This window comes from Phalacrocorax carbo, chromosome 7 (assembly GCF_963921805.1).
Source record: "Phalacrocorax carbo chromosome 7, bPhaCar2.1, whole genome shotgun sequence".
Lineage (NCBI taxonomy): Eukaryota > Metazoa > Chordata > Aves > Suliformes > Phalacrocoracidae > Phalacrocorax > Phalacrocorax carbo.
Genome location: NC_087519.1, coordinates 8207155 through 8229016, shown reverse-complemented (window position 1 = coordinate 8229016; position 21862 = coordinate 8207155). Strand labels below are relative to the sequence as shown.

At 51.3% G+C, this 21862-nt stretch overlaps 1 protein-coding gene across 1 annotated transcript; it reads left to right on the top strand.

The window, feature by feature from the left end:
• Nucleotides 1–128: 128 nt before the first annotated feature.
• Nucleotides 129–20094, top strand: KLHL25 (kelch like family member 25). Its single transcript, XM_064456201.1, has 3 exons — nt 129–315; nt 11591–13420; nt 18496–20094. Exon 2 carries the CDS (start codon nt 11608–11610, stop codon nt 13375–13377), a length of 1770 nt encoding a protein of 589 aa, XP_064312271.1. The 5' UTR covers nt 129–315; nt 11591–11607; the 3' UTR covers nt 13378–13420; nt 18496–20094.
• The last annotated feature ends 1768 nt before the right edge of the window (nt 20095–21862 follow it).

Below are 21862 nucleotides of genomic sequence, written 5' to 3'. Positions count from 1 at the left end.
CCCCTCCCGTGCGCCGCTCGGAGGGCTCGGAGGAGGGCGGGGCGGAGCAGCGCGTCACGGCGGTCGGCGCTCCCTGAATGGCCGCGGCGGCGGGCGGCCCCGCCCCCGAATCCCACGCGAGGCAGGTTCCACCCGCCGGTTACATTGTACCCAGCGAGCGCGCGGGGCTGCCGCCGCTGCGCATCGCTCCGCGCGTGGGCCGGGGACCCGCCCCGCCCTCCCGGCGGGCGCCCCGCGGGGCTGGGGGCGGCGGGCCGCCGAGCGCGGCGGAGGGCTGCGGCGCTCCCGGAGGCTTCCCCGGCGCGGAGCGGGACGGTGAGTTGCTCTCCCAGGCTTTGCGTTCGAGCCGCCGCGTCCGAATCCCGAGCCCGCCCCCCGGCCCCTCGCGGTTAAGTCCCTGTGCCCCGGGCGGGGGGGAGCGGGGACCCCCGGCGGAGGGGCGCCCGGCGTGCCCGCACCGCCCGGAGACCGGCCCGGGGGACCGGAGCGCCGCGTTGGTGGCCGGGTTCCACCGGCGTGGGGAGCTGGCGGTGAAGCGTCTGGCGGGGGTGACGGGCTTTTCTAAAGCAAAAAGAGCTGCAAAGCTGCTGTTCAGCCCCGGGTATGGAGGTGAAGTGGCGCGGCTCCGTACCTCCCCCCCCTACACACACCTCTCAAGGCTGCGCTTTACGGGACACAGCTTCCATAGCCTTTCTGTCCAGAGGAGCGTGCAGGTTTGTATGAGTGGCCGGGCTGAGCTGGCAGAGGAGGAAAAATAGCCCTCCATCACTCTGCTGGCCTTACAGGCCCCTTTGCATTTAAAAAAGTTACAAACCTGTTTGCTAGTTGGGTTTTTAAAAAATTATTATATTTTCAACCACCAGCTTGCACTTATAGGTGTTGGGGGCTTAGACTCACCAAATCTGTGCTTGGAAAATCTTCTGTCCTCAGCCTTTATAGGCAGACACCTAAGCGTTTCGTGCTACTTATATGGAGAGCCCCAGCTCCCTGAGGTTTCTGTTTTCTTTTCTTGGCAGTCTCTGCATGTCTTCTCCTCTTGTGATCTGCTCGGGTGACTTCCCCGCGCAGGGTGCCTTGGGCCGTAGCTTTTGTGGTCTTCCTCCAAATGTGCTTCTTTCTCTGCAGGAGAGATCCAGAGCCCTGGGAAAAAAAAAAAAAACCACAAATCTATAACCTTTATACTGTATCAACTTCCCTTGTCTTCTCTCTCCTTCCTGTGTCTCGTGACACTTGTTTTTATTGAACTTACCTTAGGAGCAACCCGGGATGTTTGTAACACACCCCGTGTGTTTCTGGCGGTGGCCAGCTGCGGCTGTAACTCGGCTGCATTACCAATTGCTGCTCTGGTAACAGTCCCCTTCCCAGTAGGTGTAAACCAGGTGTGAGCTCTCATGCACTGTCTTTTCTCTGCCCACCTCTCAAGGGGTCCGACTCCTTCCTCCGATGGACCCTTTCTGGGGCCTCCCTGTTTTCCTTGTCCTGTTTGCTGCTTCGTATCAAACCTTACCTGAAAACACATTTTGTCTCTTGTGTCTTTAGCCCTAACCATCTGCTCTGGTTTATCTCTGTGATAAGGCTATATATATATCTATATATCTATATATCTCCAGTGAAGCACCTGGGGAGCAGGCATAGGTGAGAGTTTGCTTTGCAGCGGGAAGGTGTGGGATGGGCACAAGATTCTCAGAACTGAAACCAGAGTCAAATTTGCTGCAGAAGCAAATTAGTCACACCGTGATGTGAACGCAGGAGACCGTAAGCACCTTCAGCACTGGGGAACTTAAACTTCCTCTCCTTTTTTGTTATTTTTTTCTCAAGTATTTGGGGATTGTTATCTGAAGTCCTTCTGCCTCAGCAGGTATGCGGAGCGTGCCCCGTGGTAGCCTCCCCTGCTGTGTTTGGGGCAGGTTCAGGTAACTCAAGCCATGAGGATGGCGTCTGGGAGGTGGTTTTGGAGAGAAGATAAGGCCAGTTGGAAATCGTTCGACTGAAAAGGAGCTAGGCAAAAGAAATTTGCGGAGGCAGACAGCTTGGGAACAGCTGATAAGATGCTGCATGACATGTACTCCAAACGTGTGAAAACAAGCGTGTCTGATATATGGTCCCTCCGGCGCTGGAGAGAGTGCTGGACATGGTCCTGGATGGGGACAAGGGGTGTGTACGTATCTTTGTGTGCGTATGTACGTGTGAATTACGATACCGTTTTTGTCCCTACAGTGGTAACCAACCGTTCCTCAAAGCCTGCAGGAGTTCAGATCCTTCTTAACAGCCAGGGGAAGGTTTAGACAATGTTTAGGAGGTAGGTGAGTGAAACAGGAAGGGCAGGATGCGGCCATCTGTGGAGGTGGAAGAGGATGGGCAGCATGTTGCGAGATGGGAGGGAAGTGGCAGCATTACAAAAGAGAGGGTGTTGAGCAGTGCCTTGGCCTTGGGCACGAGTAGGTGGAGCAGGACAGGCAGAGCTGGCCCGGGGTGTCCGCAGCAGTGACGGCAGCTGACGCTCAGGGACGGCAGAAGGGGCAGGTTTGAAGAAGCAGTGTCAGCACTTAAGCTGAGGAGTAGATTTACTCCCGTCTTCTATAGATTGCAATTGAATTGCAGTGAACATAGCTGGCATTGCTTAAAATAGTGGCTGCAAGAGTGCCGCTAGAAAGCATTTAGCTGTAACAAGCTCTCCCAAGCCTCCTGGTCTGACCTTTAACCACTGTCACATCAGTCTGTCTTTGCTTATCAACTTTATATCCCCGCAGTGACTATTACTATCATTCCAGCCAGTACAGGCCCCTCTGTCTTCCTCTGCACCGCCCCACCGCTTGAGCCTGGGAACGTTGCGTGCCCCGTAACCACTGTCTGCTTGCTGACCATTAGACTTTGCAAAGACTACCAGTTTTATATAATAGCCTGTCAGATTGTGGCCAGGCAAATTTATTGCTGTAGCACACTGGCAATCACTCTGGTTTGCTTGCGATGCGTTCACGGATGCCCAGGATGGCCTGGGCTGCTGCAGTGTTCCCATGCTGGTCCAGAACTTGCAAGCCGAGTGTGTGGTTTGATGCAGTGTTGGTACTGAACTGGAAAGATCAGAGATGGGTATCACATTTGTTCCTTCTGTCCAGAGCCAGAGGGCAATGAGCAATGCCCTGTCCTGCAGCCCCAGACCCTTCAATAACTGTCAGTGCCTTACAGTCCAGCTGGGAACAGCTGTCCTCTATGCCCTCAACATCAGGGGCTAATCTGTTCAGGAGGCGTGAGGGCCTCCCACCTCCACAGCTCTGAACTCCGGCCCAGAATTGCAGATGAGCTCCTGCAAATCAAACCTGGCAGTTTCACCAAGATCTCCTGCCTGGCAGGGGAGCAGGGAAGACAAAACCAAACCCCAGGTTAACTGGCCAGCCACAAAATTGAAACTCTGCCCTGACAGCAGGCAGACAGACCTGTTTGGTATGAGCATCCGCAGCAGGGCTTCTGGTTAGCCTGACCATCGGAGCAATCAGCTCTGCCAACCTCAGCGCCAGGAGTCGGGCACCATACGCAAAGAGAGAGTGGGAGGATCTGAATATGCTTTCTGGAGTCAGCAACTGCAGTGGTTATTCTGGCATTAATTTGACGTATACCACATCTCATCTTCTAAACTCTCCCCGGGAAATCGCATGTGGTTCTGCTCCTCTATATTTGAAGTACCAAAGGCCTTTTGCCTTTGCAGCACATTAGCAAGTTGCTTTGCTTGAAAAAGGCTTTATCCTGCCCAGATGGGGCTGGGGTGGATACTGCGATCAAGTAGATTGTTTCCATTCTGGAGCCTTTTTGAGTATAATTTGGGAGACGGGACTGCAAACTCGCTCGCCTCCTCTACAGCCCCGCATTCATTTTGCAAAGCGACTGTGATTGATCTGGCAGAATGGGTTTTATTCACTAGTGGAGCTAGAGGACAGGCAGGGAGGACAAAACCCCACAGCAGCCTCTGAAATGAATTACAGGCTTTGAAAAGATCCACTAGGGTTAAGGCGTAGCAATGAAAAGCTATTGTCTGGAGCCTGAACTGTGGCTAAAAGTGTTATTTATCGCTATTTGGATAGTGGTTGTAGGAGGATGTGGTACTCCCAGGAACTGCAAAGCCAACGTGCTTAGTGGTGAACATGAACCTTATTTGATTGCCTCACAGGTACGTAGCTCAAGAAACTTTATGGAGTAACTCAGTTGCGGAGTAACAAGTCCAGTACCTGATCTGCAAATAAAACTGCATGTACTGCATGCAAAATGGATTTCCTATGGGTATTTTTGTTTTGGTTGGAACACGGTTACCTTTGGCTCAGATTAGTTCACATCTTACAGGTTCAAGGTGCTACTGCCCCTCTTACCAGTGCTTTTGCAAGATAGAACAAGAACCTCACTAATTGGTACAGCCTGGAAATGCTGCTTTTGTTTTCTATGGTGAGTGGCATTCAGTAATTCTTGTGGTGGCTTTGGGCTCAGAGCGAAGCACGGTTTTAAAGGGAGAAACAGTGGGTACTGGTGAGAATGGGATAAGAAGCAGTGATGGACAGACTGAGTTTTTGAGTTCAACTTTGCTTTAGTAAGCACGTTCAGATACGTGCCCAGACCTCCTCCAGACAATCTGATCTCCTGGAGCCTACAGAATTGGGCTTGGAAAACCTCCCAGTTTCTGTCTGAGCCAACAGAAGGAGCCTTTCACATGGTCTCTCTGTTTTCTGTCTAGGATATACAGGCCAGACTAGAAAGTGAGAAAATTAGAAGAAACGATAAGGGTGTCTTCCATTCTCAAAGGCTGGGGCGGGATCAGAAATTCTGCTTTGGGGGTTAGGGTCAACTGGCTTTGCTTGCCTATTTGCAAATATGATGAAACAACGAGAGTTTGTCGGGAAGGCCAAATCCAGCCCTGTTACAGAGATACCCTCTGATTCATGGCACAGTTACGTTGTCTGAATTCCAGTGTGCAAAATCACAGTTGCATCTCTGCTGCGTTAGTCATCCTGAAGAAGACAAGAACAAATTTGGCTGACACGGGCAAACCACTAAATCCACTGGAGTTGCTGGAGATGAACCCGATTTGTTAGAGAGCAAAGCCTGCATCCAGGCACGCAGGCGTGCGGGCAGAGCAGAGGGACGGTGCGGCGAAGGTCCTTTGCTGCCCACCTGGCAGCAGCCCAGGCTCCACGTTGAACAAGTGCGGTGCTGCACTGAATGCCAGGTGCTGTTTGTCTTGCTTTTGTCTCAAGCCCTCTTTGCAGAAGGGCATTGTTAGTATGAAGCCTTTCAAGCAGCTCCAAGCTGTATACCTGATAGTCCGCTGTGTTACGCAAGGACATGAAAATCATCTGAAAACATCTTTACATTTGTTCCTTCCCCTTTCTTGTTTTCTGTCTCCCTCCCCCACCATCTTTTCCTGTTTTCTGTTCAGTTTTTTTTCCGCTTTTGAGGCTCGAGCTGTGCCTGTGAGTACATGAATGCCTCCATGTAATAGATCCCCCTTCTCAAACCTTTTGATTGTCTCCAATGCTGGGAAATTGCGTCTGAAGTGCAGCTGTATCTGGGTTCTGCATTTGACAGTGTCACCACACTGGTCTTTCTCCTAAGCAGCTTTGCAAGGAGCTCTTCCCCATGAAGACAACGCAGTAGGTGACTTTAGGTTTCTAGTTTGCTACTCTGTACAGTACAAAGGGGGAAATTGGCTCTATACTAGTAATTTTGTCCTGGGATGGCATTGCTGGCCTAAGCCGCAGGTGATGGAGTCCGTGAAGGTGTTAGAAAAGTACAGATATTTGGGATGAGGGAGCAGGTGCGTTATTAATGGATAGAGAATTTATCCCACCGCTTCCAGGGAGAAGTTGAACTTTGGCTGAATTCAAGACAACATTTCACCCCAAAGGGTTGATATTGTGAAATCGGAGAGAAGATAAAGAATCTTATGCCTGTCTCCCTGCAAAAGCAGCTGTCGCCGGCTGCTCGAGGTGGGTCAGCTCTGGTTTGCAATGGTGGCTATAGGTTGTAGTGCAGTCCATATGTTGAGGACCTGTATGGCTGGCTGATTGCTTGGGGTGAATATCTGTTGCGGCCTGAGCAGCTTCTTCCAGGTCTTCTGAGCTGAGCCAGCGGGGAACCTTACTGCTTATTTATTTACAGCTTTGAAGAGTTCATGGTTAAGTGGGGCAAAAAGAAACAAGTTCTGCTTGCTGCTTCTCTGAAAGTCTGATTGGCAAACAGAAAGTGCCAGCTTCGGTTCGTGGGATTTGGGCTCTTTGGTGTTTAGCCAACCTTCACGGTCTTGGGAGAACACCTATAAATCCTGTAGTTTTGTCCTTCTCAGCAGAAATAATTCTTGATCCCCTGAAGTCCCACTGGGGAACATCTTATTCGCTCTCAGATATTGTCCTCTTAAAAGGAAGCAGCATCTCAGCTGGCAATTCCCTGCAGATAGTGAATGAAATGGGACATTTGTGGACAGTCTGCTGGTTTAAGATGGAGTGGGGAACCCCAAGCCTAGCTTAATATAGGCCATATATCAATAGTCCTGAGCTGTCCTCTCACCTGCAGTTGTTTTGTGACTGGGGACCTGATATGGCTTCAAAGTGCTGCTTCGTTTCTTCAAGAGGCAATAGAGTGTTTCCTGAGGTTCTCCAAAATGACACGCACCAGCGGGGCTCTGACATGGCGACCCAGCAGCCTGGGAGGGGCAGCCTTCTGCTGGGCATGCTTTGCAGGAAGCGGGAGGCGCTTGTAGAGGGGAACTGTGGCCGTTGGTCGGGGGGGAGTTTGGCCAGCAGTGCGGTTTTGGTTTTTCCCCTTGTTCTCTTTGCCAGCTTTGTCCTGTCCAGAGAGACCGCTGGGGTGTGTTTTGTTTTTTTTTTTTTCATGAGCTGAGATTCAAAGGGTCTTTTCTCCCTGAGCCAACTCCTACCCTCCTTTGGGGTTGCTGTCTGCCTTGTGTGGGAGAGTGGAAGGATTTCCAACGCGCCTTTATCTTGCTCTGCTGGAAAACCCCCATTTTTCCTATACCTGCTGTACAAAGCTGCAGACAGTCAGGGGAATACTATAGCCATCAGACAGCGTTGGATGGCTGTCAGAAAGCTGATGCCCCTCTGCCCTCATCCATATGGAAGAAGGGTTATCATCTGCCTCTGCATGCAGTAAGATCCTACTAAAAGGCTATGCAGTAGATATTTCTTTTTTCAGTAACTGCCTTTTGAAGGAAAAAAAATGAATGCAGTGTGGCGAAATCCAAGACCCAGTTTGTTCAGGTCATGCCTTCTGCTGTTCACATTGATGCATCTGTTCTAGCTATAGCTCCCTGCGTGATGGAAGATGCAGCTGGGAGCTCCGGCAACCCCTGAGCTCTTGCAGAGCAGGTGGGAGCTTGGCAGGAGCCACTGACAGTTCTCTTTGTGTAAAATATTCCTCATTCTGAGTGGTTCTGTTTTTCCTTTTTAGCTCAGTAGCTGGGTAAGGGAAGTGAGGAATGTTGTAGGGGCTCAATTCTGCTCTGCACACATCTGCTTCTGAGAAGTGCCTATAAGAGCACATGTCATGGGTGCAGCCTGTTCATCACTGCACTTAAACATTGCTTAAAATGAAGCATATGTTGGTGCATCATGAAAAATGTAGATGATTGTTTAGTTACAAGCTTCTGAGGCTTATAAGGCTGCTAGGTTTTGGAAGAAACCCATCATGAAATAGCTGCTGCCTGCAATTTCTGTTCATCTGATATGGGCGGGATGATGCCAAGTTGTCTGGTAGACTAAGAGATGGGGTGGGGTGTGTTTGTGGGGGGAAGAATTAGTACCTGCCACTTCTCTGCTTGTGCCCAGCCATGGTAGGATTCAAGAAGCCCTCAAAACAAGCTGTTTGGAAGTTGCTGAAAACCACACGCAAGCCTTGCTGGTGAGATGGCTGCACAGCAGGGTTCAGAGGCTGCTTTAGTTTCAGTCTAATGGTCTGCCTAGCCCTGCTGATCTGTGACCAGTGACATCCAGTGTCACTACCTGGCTCCAGGAGGGGCCAAGTAAAGGCGCTGGGGCCTCCTTAGCTTTCAGGCTTGCAGCTGTACTGGGGATCACTTGGTGCCTGTGGTGGGACAAGGTGATATGAGGAGCAGTGCTAATGGGGTCTGGGCTGGAACGGGCCAATTTATTCCCTGCATGCTGTTCAACACGTGTTGGATAAAAATACTGTTTGGTTACCCAGTGCCCTGGGCAAGACGTTTGATGTTAGAAACCTGAGATTTTAAATATATATGTGTGTGTGTGTACATATATGCGTGCATATATATATAAAGTGGCTCTGTCGCATCTTTTATACAGACATTTTTCATTTCTAGATTACCTGCTCCTTCCATTCTGAGTAGTGGCTTTTCTAATCTTAGTGTCAGAAAAAATGATGCTGCCTTCCCGCGATCTTTTTCTTTGTCTCCATAGCGGTCCTATAGAAATTGCTTTTTTTTTGGTTGTGGTTTTTTTTTTGTGCATAAGCAAATCAAAGGTTAACACTGAATAGCTGACCTGAGCTGCGAGCAAGGAAAGCAGTAGCAATGGCAGGGTAGTTTCTGAGGTTGTAGGAATAGGAACCTAAATCGATAGCTTTTAGCAGACTCATAAATGTTTCATTTGTATTCCTTGCTTCGGCGATATAGAGCTTTGACACGGGAATCCATATAACCTCTTAAATTAGTGTTGTCCCTGTGCTGGGTGTCGATGCTGGAAACCATTTCCCTCGGATGCACTTCAAAGCACTGCTCCGTAATGGCATCTTCCTTCCTGTTCTGGAGCCTTGATTCTGCCCACCCTCCGATCCCAAGCGAAATGAGCTTGGTGGCCTCAACCCCAAGCTGCAGGGATTTTGGCGAGGAACGTGCGCGTATCCAACCCGTATACCCATGGCAATGCTCCTGCCCAGCTTAGAGGCCAAGTAGGAGTTGTGGCTGCTTGGGCAAGCTATTGTTTCTGGACAGAGAAGCCTGGAGGGACCTTTTCCCTGGACTGCGACACAGCCCTGAGGAATGAACGGAGCCTCAGGAAGACCGGCCTCAATAATTCATGGCAGCGGGTGGGGAAGGAGGGACATGCCCACAACTATTTGTTGAATTTGGACTCTTTTGGACGTGCTGGAGAAGCAGGGGGTAGGAAGCTTGTGAGCAGAGCATGAGTCAGGCAGCTTATCTGGCCATCCGCCTCTGCTTGAGGTCATCCACCCGTGGAGCGTGGGAGGGTTGTGCGGCTCCAGGTCAAGGCTGCGACCGACCAGCAGCCTGGGAGCGCTACGTCTGCTCTCTCGGTGTTTTGTGGTTTCCCCTGGTACCTCACGTGCTGGGCTGGGGTGACAGTGGTGAGCTCAGCCTTGCTGGGGAGAACAGGACTGATCTGGAGACCCAGTGTTGGCAGGGGAGAAAGATCCCTGAGAAACCTCTAGCTGTGAAAAGCAAGTTAAAAAACCACCACCAGCAAAAAGGACCCAATGAAAAACCCTTTTCCAGCTATATCTGTGTGGCTAATTACTGATTTCTAAACAACTAGGTGGCTGGAGTGGGGTGCCACGGGATTTCAGCCCCTGTGGAGAACAAAAAGGGGGTGGGAGGCCAAAATGGAGTAGGAGGCTGAGCAAGCATAGAGGTCACAAGGGGCTGCGAGGCTGAGGGGTGGTTGAAGCTGAACAAGCATGGATGCAAAAGCAGGTGGGAGGCCAAAATATTATGTGACGTCAATGAATGGTTGAGGCTGAACAAGCATCGAGGCCAAAAGGGGGTGGGAGGCTGGGAGATGGTTGGGGCTGAACAAGTGTGGAGGCTGGAAGGGGTTGGGAGGCCAAAAGGTGGTGTGAGGCTAGAAGGGGGCAAGAGGCTGAGGTATGGTGGAGGCTGAACCAGTGTTGAGGCCAAAAGGTGGTGGGAGGGTGAGGAAGGGTTGAGGCTGATCAAGCATAGAGGTCCAAAGAGGGTGGGAGGCTGAGGAAGAGTTAGGCTGAATAAGCGTGGATGCCAAAATGCGTGTGAGAGGTCAAAATGGAGTGGGAGGCTGAGGAATTGTTGAGACTGAGCAAATTTGGAGGCCAGAAAACCCTCCCCAATTTTATCTGTGTGGCTAATTACTGATTTCCAAACAATTTGACGGCTGGAGCGGGATGCCATGGGACTTCAGCCCTGGTATCTCCAGCCTGCAAAGCAAAACTGCGGTGTTTTGGGGAAGAGGGTGTAGAAAAGGGATAGAAAATAGTGTTGGGTGAGAGGCGAGATCTAGCACAGCTAGGTAGTGTTTCTCAAGCAGCCTCTTTTTCCTGTGAATTAGGCCCACTTTCCCCAGCTTGTAGCTATTCGTTGTGGGTGCCTTGTGCTGGCAGGGAAGCTGAGCTGAAGGCGGCAGCCCCTGACGCTCCTGTGCATCCGAACAGGGTCCTCCTTGCCCGAAGCACTGAAACACTCCTGGGACAGTTCAGACCCCCTGAGCTCTGTGACTTGCCCCCATCTTTAACCCATTTAGTGGGCTGCCGCCCACAAACTGCACTTTTAGCCAGGGAGAGTCTCTTACTGAAAAATAAATGTCATCTAGCGTAGTGCCTGCGACGGCTTTGCCGTGTGTGCCGTCGCGGGCCCGCAGCAGCGGCACAACAGGCTGACCCCATTTTTCTTTTTTTTTTTAGGCTCATTTTTCAAACATCAGCACTGTCATCCTACCAGCTTCAGTACTGACTTTCTGCTGTAAGAGAGGACATATGGGAGACAAAATCGAGCTGGCTAAAATATTTTGGAGCAAGTGACTTGGATTTTATCATCTTAAGTACTAATAATTTGATTGGTCCAAAGGGCTTCCCTTCCACAGGCAAGGATAGGAATCAGGTAGCACTTAAATGAAATATTAGCTCATAAAAAGCCTTGTTTTCTTCTGCCTGTCTGTTAAAAAGCTGTCTCTCTTGTCGTATTCTCTGATGTGAGTCTGTCCTGCAAAATGCTTTATTCGCATGAAGCGTCTAGCAAGTTTTATCAACACAAACTACAATGACAGGGCTTGGTAAAATTTGTTCAAAACTTTTGTCTTGTGCTGGTCACTAAATATTCCATAAATAAGAGCAGTCACGATTGCCTTTCCTAAACATGCAATAACCTTCATGAAAATCAGAAGCCAAACCTGATGTCTGCTGAGCCAAGAACAGACCGGTGCCCTTTATCCTGGAAAGACTGCTCTCTTAATGCTGTTTTCTAAGGAAAAATAACTCTCCTGCGGTTTGCCAATACCCTCGAGGGGCTGTTGAGACAATTTACCATCAAGTTTGGGTTTTGATTGCTTCACTTTGTTGCTCCGTTGCTGAAACCATAGTGCAGAATTTTCCCCCTCACCCCCCTCCGCCTTCGCACCCTGCTCACCCGGAGTTAAATTTTCAGAGGGTGTGCGGGTGCATCGGCAGCAGGAGGCACGGGCTCTGCAAGCCAGGGTGCAGGAGCACCCACAGAGCAGGAGCACTGGGGTGTCACCTGGTGTTTCACGTTTGAGGTCCGTTCAAGCGTGCCCGAGTTGGATCGCATCTGTTCTCCATGCTTTACATCAGTAAGAACAAGAGAATAATGGGTTTTCTGGTGTTTTCTCTGCAGGCAGGAGCTCTGTCATCATGTCAGTCAGCGTCCATGAGAACCGTAAATCCCGGACTAGCACCGGCTCCATGAACATCTTGCTTTTTCACAAAGCTTCCCACCCGGACTGTGTCTTGTCCCATCTGAACACCCTGCGGAAGCACTGCATGTTCACTGATGTCACCCTTTGGGCAGGAAACAGGTCGTTCCCATGCCATCGGGCAGTGCTGGCTGCCTCCAGCAGATACTTCGAAGCCATGTTTAGCAATGGCCTCCGGGAGAGCCTGGATGATGAGGTGAACTTCCATGACAGCCTTCACCCAGAGGTGTTGGAGCTACTGCTGGACTTTGCTTATTCCTCCCGGATCATCATCAATGAGGAGAATGCCGAGTCCCTCCTGGAGGCTGGAGACATGCTGCAGTTCCATGATGTCCGAGACGCAGCAGCTGAGTTCCTGGAGAAGAACCTCTACCCTTCCAACTGCCTGGGCATGATGCTGCTCTCAGATGCTCATCAGTGCCGGCGGCTCTATGAGCTCTCCTGGAGGATGTGCCTGGTCAACTTTGAGACGGTTCACAAGAGTGAGGACTTCAACAACCTTTCCAAGGACACTCTGCTGGACCTCATCTCCAGTGATGAGCTGGAAATTGAGGATGAAGAAAAGGTCTTCAAGGCTGTCATCCAGTGGGTGAAATATGATCTGGATGAGCGGAAGGCTTATCTCCCAGAACTTCTGCGGAATGTTCGTCTGGCCTTGCTTCCTTCTGAGTGCCTCAAGGAAGCCTTGGCTTGTGAGGACTTGATCATGGTGGATGAAAGAAACAAGATTGTCTTGGATGAAGCTATTCAGTGCAAGAAGAAGATCCTCCAGAATGATGGGGTGGTCACCAGTCCCTGTGCCAGGCCTCGCAAAGCTGGGCACACCTTGCTGATCCTGGGAGGACAGACCTTCATGTGTGATAAGATCTACCAAGTGGATCACAAAGCAAAGGAAATTATCCCCAAAGCAGACCTGCCAAGCCCACGGAAGGAGTTCAGTGCCTGTGCCATCGGCTGCAAAGTGTATATCACTGGAGGCAGGGGCTCAGAGAACGGCGTCTCAAAAGACGTATGGGTGTATGACACTGTTCACGAGGAATGGTCAAAAGCTGCCCCAATGTTAATAGCTCGGTTTGGGCATGGCTCGGCTGAATTGGAAAACTGCCTGTATGTGGTTGGTGGGCACACCGCAGTAGCTGGAGTCTTCCCTGCATCTCCTTCTGTTTCCTTGAAGCAAGTAGAGAAGTACGATCCCATATCCAACAAATGGACGATGGTGGCTCCTTTGAGAGACGGAGTGAGCAACGCTGCGGTGGTGAGCGCCAGGCTGAAGCTTTTTGTCTTTGGTGGGACCAGCATTCACCGAGACATGGTGTCCAAGGTCCAGTGCTATGATCCATCTGAGAATCGGTGGATGATCAAAGCCGAATGCCCGCAGCCCTGGCGCTACACGGCAGCCGCTGTACTGGGCAGCCAGATTTTCATCATGGGGGGAGACACAGAGTTCACGGCAGCATCCGCCTACCGCTTTGACTGCGAAACGGACCAGTGGACGCGCATTGGGGACATGACAGCCAAGCGCATGTCATGCCATGCTTTGGCCTCGGGGAATAAACTCTATGTGGTGGGGGGCTACTTTGGGACTCAGAGGTGCAAAACGCTGGACTGCTACGACCCTACATCAGACACATGGAACTGTATCACAACAGTGCCTTACTCGCTCATCCCCACAGCTTTTGTCAGCACCTGGAAGCACTTGCCATCGTGATGAGGGTCAGGGCTTGGGGGCTTGTATCCAGGAGGTCCATAAGGTAAGGATCTCCTCTTTTTAAACTGAAACTTGCTTTCTTGCTTCAGTTGTGTCTCCATGAACCATGCTGAAGCCACGTGTTCCAAGTTGCTCATGGTTTATGAGAAGGGAGTATTGAAAGGTGGGATGCAGGGCCAGAGAAGAGTAATCAGCTCTGACATGTTCTAATCTTAGCTAGCTCCCAGGTTTCTCTTGTTTCCAGATGATCCTCCCAGTATCTTAAGAGTTATAGCTACACAGATGGTTGCAAGCAGTCCACAGCTCCTCTGCCTCCACTCCAAGCTAGCTGATGTGCCAGTGTCACCTTCTGTGTGTGGGTGGGTAGGAAGGGCAGATGTGTACACGCCTGCCCTCATGGCTATCACCGTAGAATACATCCTGTCCCCAGGCAGTTGAAGGGGTTATGGTTTCTAAAAGCACTTCCATATGAGTCCTGGGAGATACTAGGGCAACAAGTGCTTTGGAAAAAGTCTCAGTAGTTTGATATTTTTGCTGGGTATCTGGGTGACTGATTCAGAGCTGATGAATATGTAGGCAAGTGACCCTTGGGATACCGGCAAATCCTGGATCTCTTTTTAAGCTCTTTATTTACATTTCAGTGGGTAGGAGGAGCAGAATCTTAGAAGCCATGGTGCATTTGATGGTCCTGGTGTTTATTTAACATCCAGACTGTTGCTTATTAAATCAGAACTTCTGAGACTTCTGTGTGAGACCTGAGTGGGAGGTAAGGGGTTTTGTAACCAGAAGAATAATGTGTTTATCGGTGTTTTGGGGTGTGTGAGAATAAGAAAGATGGTGGAAACTCATGATGTCCTGTCTCACTCTGGTGCTCCGGCTCTCACTTGCTCAGGGAAGGTGCTATTGCAATGCCATTGGGGCAGGGCAGTCAGTTCCTCCTCTCCCCTCCCCAGTGCGACGTTCGGTTGCCATTCTGGTTACCAGTTCCACTGCACAGAGCTTTGCACGTCTTCATCAATCTGTGCCGAGATGCAGCTGGTCTGGCAAAGGCCAAAAACTCTTCTCACCTTGCATCGTGAAAGCAGATATTGATACAGGCAACACTTGGATAGCATCATCTTCCCAGGGAGTCCGTAACACCTCTGCTAGCTCAGTCTGCAGGTCTCACAGTGCCAGCAACACACACAACCTTGCTTTGGTGGTTGGAGACTACCTCCCAGCTAGCTGAAGGAGCTGGGAAACCCTCACGTATGGGGGCGGGATCGACAAGCTTCACTTATGGTTTTATTTGGAAGGTGGGGGCTGTGGGGAGGGAAAGTCTTCCATAGACTCATCAAAATCCACTTCACTTAATACAGGGAAGAAAGAATGCTGCCCAAACCCTCTAACACCCTCTCACTTCCCTGCTTCCCACTTGGTGTGGTTGGTGTGCCTGGGAATCGCCCAGCGGGTGAAATTACTGGCATCTCCCAGTGATCATCTCTTTTGATGCCAGCTGGGAACCAAGGAGGAGCTCCTACACCTCTGCCAGGCATTTGCCCAATGTGACCACCTGTTTTTTCTCAGGTGGAAAAAAAAGCATCCAGAATACTGTGCTGGCCTTTGATTTGTGAAACGCCTGGTTTTAACATGGGTTAGACCACAGTGAGGGCAGGGCAAGAGTAGAAAGGGTTAAGAGGAGATCTCAGAGCTTTCCCGGCACTGAAAGATAATGGCCTTTCCAAATTCTCCTCCTCAGGCGTTGCCTAGCATCTGTCACAGTGGCTCAGTAATCTAATTAACTATTAAATATTGCAGCAGAGAGTGTGAGGACTCCATCATTTTCAGCTCAGGTCAATGAGGCCTCCCTTTAAGAGCCATCCTAGAGCTGAAAATTAATTTTCTCTGGTAGCAGATGTGTCAGAATATTAAAGCTCAACACCAGCCACATTGCTGAGAATAGAAATAGGGAATATTTTGAGGTGGGAGTTGATTCTTCAGCAACTGAATTAAAAGCAGTCTCCAAAGACAGAGATGTTATTTTCCTCTCCTGCCTTCCCCCCCCCGTCCTGTATTTGGGTTGTTCAGACCTAATAAACAGCTTTGTGGGGGTTAGATAGATACTTTTTTCCTCTGTAATCTGGAGTCTGGCACAAGCACAAGAAAACTGGGAACTGTAGTGTGCCAACCTGCAAATAAAACTGGTGAAAAGTCACTGTGTGAGGGGTTTATGTGCTTTTTTGGCTTTGCTTCCATTCTTTATTTAAAAGAAGTATTTAAAATATGCATGAGTTCCATTTTCTAGAGTTTTTTTTTTTTTAATAAAAACCTAAGTTATTGTTATGGTCTCAGCCACTGTGCCAACTCCTTAAATAAAGCACCAGGACTGGTGAGCGAAGGCCAGACCTGAATGTGTAGCAGCCACAACCCACACGCTTGCCTTGGCTGTCCTGGCTGCACCTGTGCCAAAACTGGGCTCAGGAACTGGGGTGACTGGCTGTAGGGTCCTGCGACTGCTCCGCCGTCCTACAGCGCGACTGGCTGAGGGGTCTTCTGGCTTGCAGCTCCCACCACGTGAGGTCTGTGCTGCATCACCCGTTTTGGTCCCTATGAGATCCTTCTTCACGAAGGGGAGCCCAGAAGAGAGGCTGGCCAGCACGTGCCCAGGTGCTGGGGTGCTTTGGCAATGCTGATCCTTTGGGAACCCTCCTCAGCTGGAGAAGGCTCGGGAGGGACCATCCAAGGTGCCCTCCAAGCAGAGCAAGCTGGGCGGGTGGGAAAAGGCCTGGGCAATCGCACAGTAGGAAATAGTACTTTGTACTCATGAAAAAAACAACCTTCTCACCTATAAACGCATGATGTTGCATTCATACCAGCCCTGAAACCCAAATAACACATCCTTGAAAAATGTTCATAAAGCACCCAGCCTGCTTTTCATTTAACGCATAAAGCTGATCAGCTGGAAACATTTCCTCAAGGGCACAGCCTTCACCCCTCCCAGCTGGAGCCGGGGCTCCTTTCAGCAGAGGTCCCAGTGCCCCTGCCAAGGATGCTGTGTGACATTACTTCGGTGCTTATTGCCGGCAGTTAATTCCAGGGATCAAGTGTGACTAGCAATATGAAACCTAAAAGCCCAGTATCCTTCCGCCTGATGTGGTGGAGCCACGAGGAGGCAAATTGTTACAAAAGGGAAATAAAATACCGAGCACTCTGCTAATAAAGACTTTCTGTGTTTATAAACACAAGCACAGCCCAGCCAGGAGTTTGGGGGACGATGCCGGGTGGTCTGTTGAAGTCCTGTGCAGTGACAATTGACGGGGAACAACTTTACACCTCCTGGGAGGTGACCTCAGGTGGTACCAGGAACAGGTTCTCCAAGCTGCCTGTCTCCAAATTAAAAGTGGCTTCTTCAAACTATCTGTCCTGTGCAATGCTCTCGTTTCCATCGGGCAGGGTCACAGATGGGCTTGGGCCAGAGAGAGGAGCCTTCAGCTGGGGGTTGTGGTGGTTGCAGGGAGGGAGCCACTCAGAGGTTTCTTGTTCCAGCCAGGAAAGATGAGATGGAGAGGGAAGTCGCTGCATCCCGCTGTGCTGTCTCCTGAGCTGCAAACACTCCCCTGGGGTGGAGACGTGAGAGCTCCCATCTCAAAACAGACAGGGACGCAGCAGCTAGGAGCCAGGCGTTCCCCTCCCAGTGCCTTTCAGCTCCTGCAGGACCCTCCTCGCAGCCTGGGCTGTAGGGAGTCGCTGGAATGGTGGCCAGGCACGGCTCAGGCACTAATTCCTGGGGCTCATCCGAAAGCTCAGAGCCCATTTTGTGGCTCCCACCGGCGCCTTTTGGTGGGTTTGGCTCCTGCGAAGGCTGCGGGGTGCCACCCGCAGCCGGTGCCTGCCGTTGGGTGGGCGCTGAGCAGCCGAGGCTGCAGGCTTTTAAGCCTGATCTGGCACCTAAAAGCTGAACTTTGGCCCCAAAGCTCCTGCAAGGATTCAGGCAGCGTGCCAGGCCCAGAACTGTATTCTGATACCACGATTACACTAAACGTCGGATCTGTTCAGTGACTTTTCTGATTATTTAATTGCAGCTTAGATAACAAGACTTTGCAAAGATGGTTGTACTGCTGCCTGGTTTGGCTCCCCTTCCATGTGGAACGGAGCTTGGTCGGTTTTTCCCTTGCAAGAAACCGCGGGGTTTTGTTGCCGTGTATCGCTCCTGGCTCCATCCGCAGAGCCCTGCTTGCAGCCGGACATCTTCCTATGCAAAAGGCCTGGGTGCCTGCGAATGGCAGCCTGAAAAATCCTCAGGATACTCTCCCAGCTGCTAAGTGCCACAGCTCACCTGCATGCTGCTGGGTTGGTTGCTTGCAACCCGTTAAAGTCTTGCTGGTATTGCCGGTACAAAGTCACAGCCACTGTCTCTCAGTGGCTCCTAGGGAAACCCATTTGCATGTGCATAATAGCAAGGCCGGATAAACAAGGACTGCAGTTTTTTGCTGCTGCTGCTCTTTCCAAGCTGCTGGTTGTTTCTGAAGCCAGTTTATCAGGCAGCGTTGGAAGGGAGTGGCTGGCCTGGGGAGGAAAGTCGATGGAAATCAGGCTTTTTCTAACCCTGGGCAGATGGAAACGTGCAGTCAGATCTCAGCCCCAGACTGGATTAATCAACCCCTTGGAAAAAATCAGGCGTATGGCTGGTTTTGGAGGAACCGGTGGAAAAAGAGAAAAAGGGTCTTTCTGTTTTCCCTGTTCCAGTTCTTGGGCCCTCCTTCCTGCTCTAAAAAGAAAAAAAAAAGGCCAAAAGAAAAAAAAAAGCTAAAATTTCATTCCCCTCAACTTTTCATTCCCTTGTCATGGCAATGGAAGTTTCCTGGCCGGCTCTGCCCAGCTCCCCAGTGCTCTGAGCCCTCCCCAGCTGAACGCCCACTCTCTCCCCTCTCCTATGAAAGCAAAGCACACCCCAAACCACAAATAAATCAGCTGCTTTCCATCTCCACCCACCTCTGGGATTCGGGGTGGGGGCAGTTTACCCCAATAGCTGCCAATGTGCAACCCCTTTTCTGGTGCATTGCGCCAGCTGCGCCCTCCCCTGCATGGGCTTGAGCGAAGCATCGTGCCTCTTAATGAGCTTTCTCTTTCCCTCCCCAGGTGCCAGAGTCACATCCATGTCCCCTGTCTTGCTGCTGGAGCCAACACGGTGACCGAGTCCCCTCCTGTCCTCTCGCACAGGACGTTGAGAAGCCTTTTGCATCCCTTCGCGGCATCGGGAGCAGGCGGCACAGCCGGCCCCGCGCCAGCACCATGCCAGGGGGGCACGCAGGGCCACCCAGCCCCACCACCGGCCGTCGCACAGGGACGGCGAGGAGCTGGGAGCGCTGGCTACCGGGCTGGGGCTGGGTACGGGGGACATGGGGATGGCTCGCGGGTGCTGGTGGTCCAACAGGACTGGGGAGATGGAGGGTGTGCACCAGGCTGCATCCTTTGGCAAGCACGGCGTGAGAAGCCGTTAGGTGCTTTTTGTTACTTGGTTGGGGGATTTAAGAGATATTAAATTTTTTTTTTTTTAAAGGCAGTGACCGTGCCATTGGGCATGGCTGCTGTTTGGGTGACTTAGAAGTGTTTTTTAAAGGGAAAAGGGGCTGGGGCAGTGCAGCAGAGAGCACCTGGCTCTCCCCATCCTCTGGCTGCTCTGCGGAGGCGATGGCTACTGAAACATTAAAGCGTGGGAGCTTGGGGCGGCTGCCAGCAGTACTGGGTACTGCGGCGAAACAGGGCAGGTGCCTTTTCGTTTGCACTTTGGGCCTTTCCCCCCCCCCCTCCCTTTCCTTGCCACAGTCAGTTGTGATTTGGTCAGAGGCCAGGCAGCTCCCCGCACGCAGCTGCTGGAAAGAGCACGGCGGCTCTGTTAGCGTGCCAAGGCACCGGCACCGCTGCCGAGATATTCACCAGATAAAACCTGCTGCATGCTCAGAGCCGGTCTTCTGAGTTTCCCCACCACGCTCGCCGAGCAGCGCGTGGGTGAGGGCGTAATTAGTAAACTAGCAGAAACAGAGGTGCAGAGGGGCAAAGCTCGCGCCTCTAGCGGGGCCTCGGAGGGAGAAACGAGTGAACCAGGGGAGCGTCACAGGGCTGGCAGAGCAGGCTGGGGAGGGATCCCCTCTTCCCTGCTGTGCCGCCCGTCCCGGCTTCACCTTGGAGAGGTGTGAGCGTTTTTGGCTGCACGTTGCCTGCCAACGGTTGCGCTGCAGCTGCCCCAGGTTATCCGCGCACGCTGGCTGCCAACTGTATTTGCGTTTATTAATGCAAGAGTTGTCAGCCCGAGTCACTCCCCATTCAAGCTGTAGAAGAAGGCATGTGGATTTTGGCTGTCGATACAGGGATGCGGCTCCTGACTGGCCTCTTCCAGGGCTGGCCACCGCCGAAGGCTGGTCATGCACCGCCCCAGCATCCATCCTGCTTCCCTCCGCAGCAGATCTGGTCCTGCAGATGCTCCGGGCTTGCTTTTTGCCCGTGGATTAGGTTAAATTGTAGCCTGGCCAGCTGAATGATGCAATGCAATGAAAAGCCTTGACATGGCTTCAAACAACAAAGGTCTTTTTGGAGCAGCGAGCGCCTGTTGCTGCCGGGAAGAGCACACTTTGTGCACAGCCAGTCTGCGATGCTCTGAATGATGTTTATTTACATTTTCTAGTCTTTTCTTTCTTTCAGCTGCTTGTGAATTTTAATAAAAATGATGATCTGGGAAAATGTTTGGGTGTTTTTCACAGGAGTCTTCATTCTTAAGCCAGTTGGATTTAGGTCTAATAACAGGGCCAAGGAATAATAACAGGGTTGGCACTTGGTGGGGCGGTTCACAAACAACCTCCTAAGCAACCAGCCCGGCTCTAATTGTTATTGCTTCAGCGCTTGGGAAACTGAGGCACAATGTCAAGTCTCTGGTCCAAGGTTAGTGGTGGATCTGGGAATAAAGTCCAGGGCTTCTCGTGCCCTGAGGCCATCACAGGTCTCCTTCTCCACAGCTGCTCACACTCAGCTTGACCATGCCATAATTTTAGGAGAACCTGCAAGTCTGCAATGCCAATACCTGCTAAATAGGTTGAGGGGGCCCAACCCAGGCACAGTCATACTCCTGCAGGCAAAGCCAGTAATTTCTAAGGAAGACGAGAATTTATAGTTCTGTTTTCCTTATTTGCCTTTGCTTGGCTGCTGCAGCTCCCAAGAAAGGGGCCCGTTGACAGCCGAGATGGGCTTTCCAGCTGGGGCTCCTGTTCACGCTTCGCCTCGGTGTGCATCTCTCCCCGCCCCAGAGGAGCAGGGGACTGATCCAGCCCCGCTCTGGGAGGGCTCTGGGCTCTCCCCCGCTACGTGACCAGCAGCTCCAGCTTTGCTCAGAGCAGGTAATAGGCACCAGGCGAAACACGACAACCTTGCAAATTCATATTTGCCTCCTTTTACTAGCAGGGGCTGTTGCGCTTGGAAAGCAAAACTTCCTACGGGTGTTACGCATGGTCTCCAAGGGATTTGGGGCCTGAATTGCTGAGCTGCAAAGGAGATTGGGAGCATGTCTCCTTGCCCGTGGCAGCTGGGTGGGCAGCAGCATTAGGTGACGTGAGCTGGGCAGATAGGAGTGTAAGGCCCCGTAGAAAAAGCTCATTAAAGAAGCCTTTGGGAAACCAATTCAGGATAGAAATTAATGTTTGATGAGCCAGAGAAGGAAAAAGGGAGTGTGTGAATAAAATCCCTTTCAGTTTTGTTGATTCAGGTTTTATATGGGACTCTGGGACTTTAAATACCAGCTCGGGAGGCTTTGCAACTGGCTAGCTTTGATATGAGCCATGCAAAGGCCTGCTCTTTTGTATTTATTCTGGAGCTTGCCTGAAAGGCAATTCAAAAGCAATCAGCAGCTGCTGTGACAGCAGCAACCTGTTGCTATGGAATTAAATGCAATGCAAAATACAAAGGTTTCTTGGTTAGCAGTGGCAAAGTAAAAGGGGTGTAGGAGATGGAAACGGATAAAACAGTCAGAATAATGCTACAGCCAGAGTGGGACTGGGTTTTAACTGGGAGTTACAGGGGAAGAAGTGTAAATGTGATTTGGTTTGCTTTTGTAAAAGAGCTTTTTTCCCACCTTAGCAGGTCAAGCTCAACATTGTCTGGGAGTGAGCACTTGGGAAAGGGTCTTGTCTGGTGGCGTTACAGGGGTTGTATGTTCCCAGGCTCCTGGGAAACAGGCCCGCATGCTACAGCCAGCCCTCGCTGTAGGGTGTCAGGAGCCCAGACATCTTCCCCACGACGCAGCCAGGAGCCTGGCACGGAGATCCCCCAGAAGTGCAGGGTCTTGCAAGGATCCGGCCCTTGCTCAGACCCAGGCACGGCAGTAAAGTGCTGCCTGCAGCCACCAAAGGGTGGCTTGTCACACATCTACCTCCTGCCTTGTTTTGCAGGGGCCCTGTCCCAGAGGAGAGCCTGGACAGGACACGACTCTCTCAGCCCACCCTTGCCCATAGGCTCTCTC

Coding starts and splice junctions, on each gene's coding strand:
- KLHL25 (XM_064456201.1), top strand. CDS start 11,608: ATGTCAGTCAGCGTCCATGAGAACCGTAAATCCCGGACTAGCACCGGC.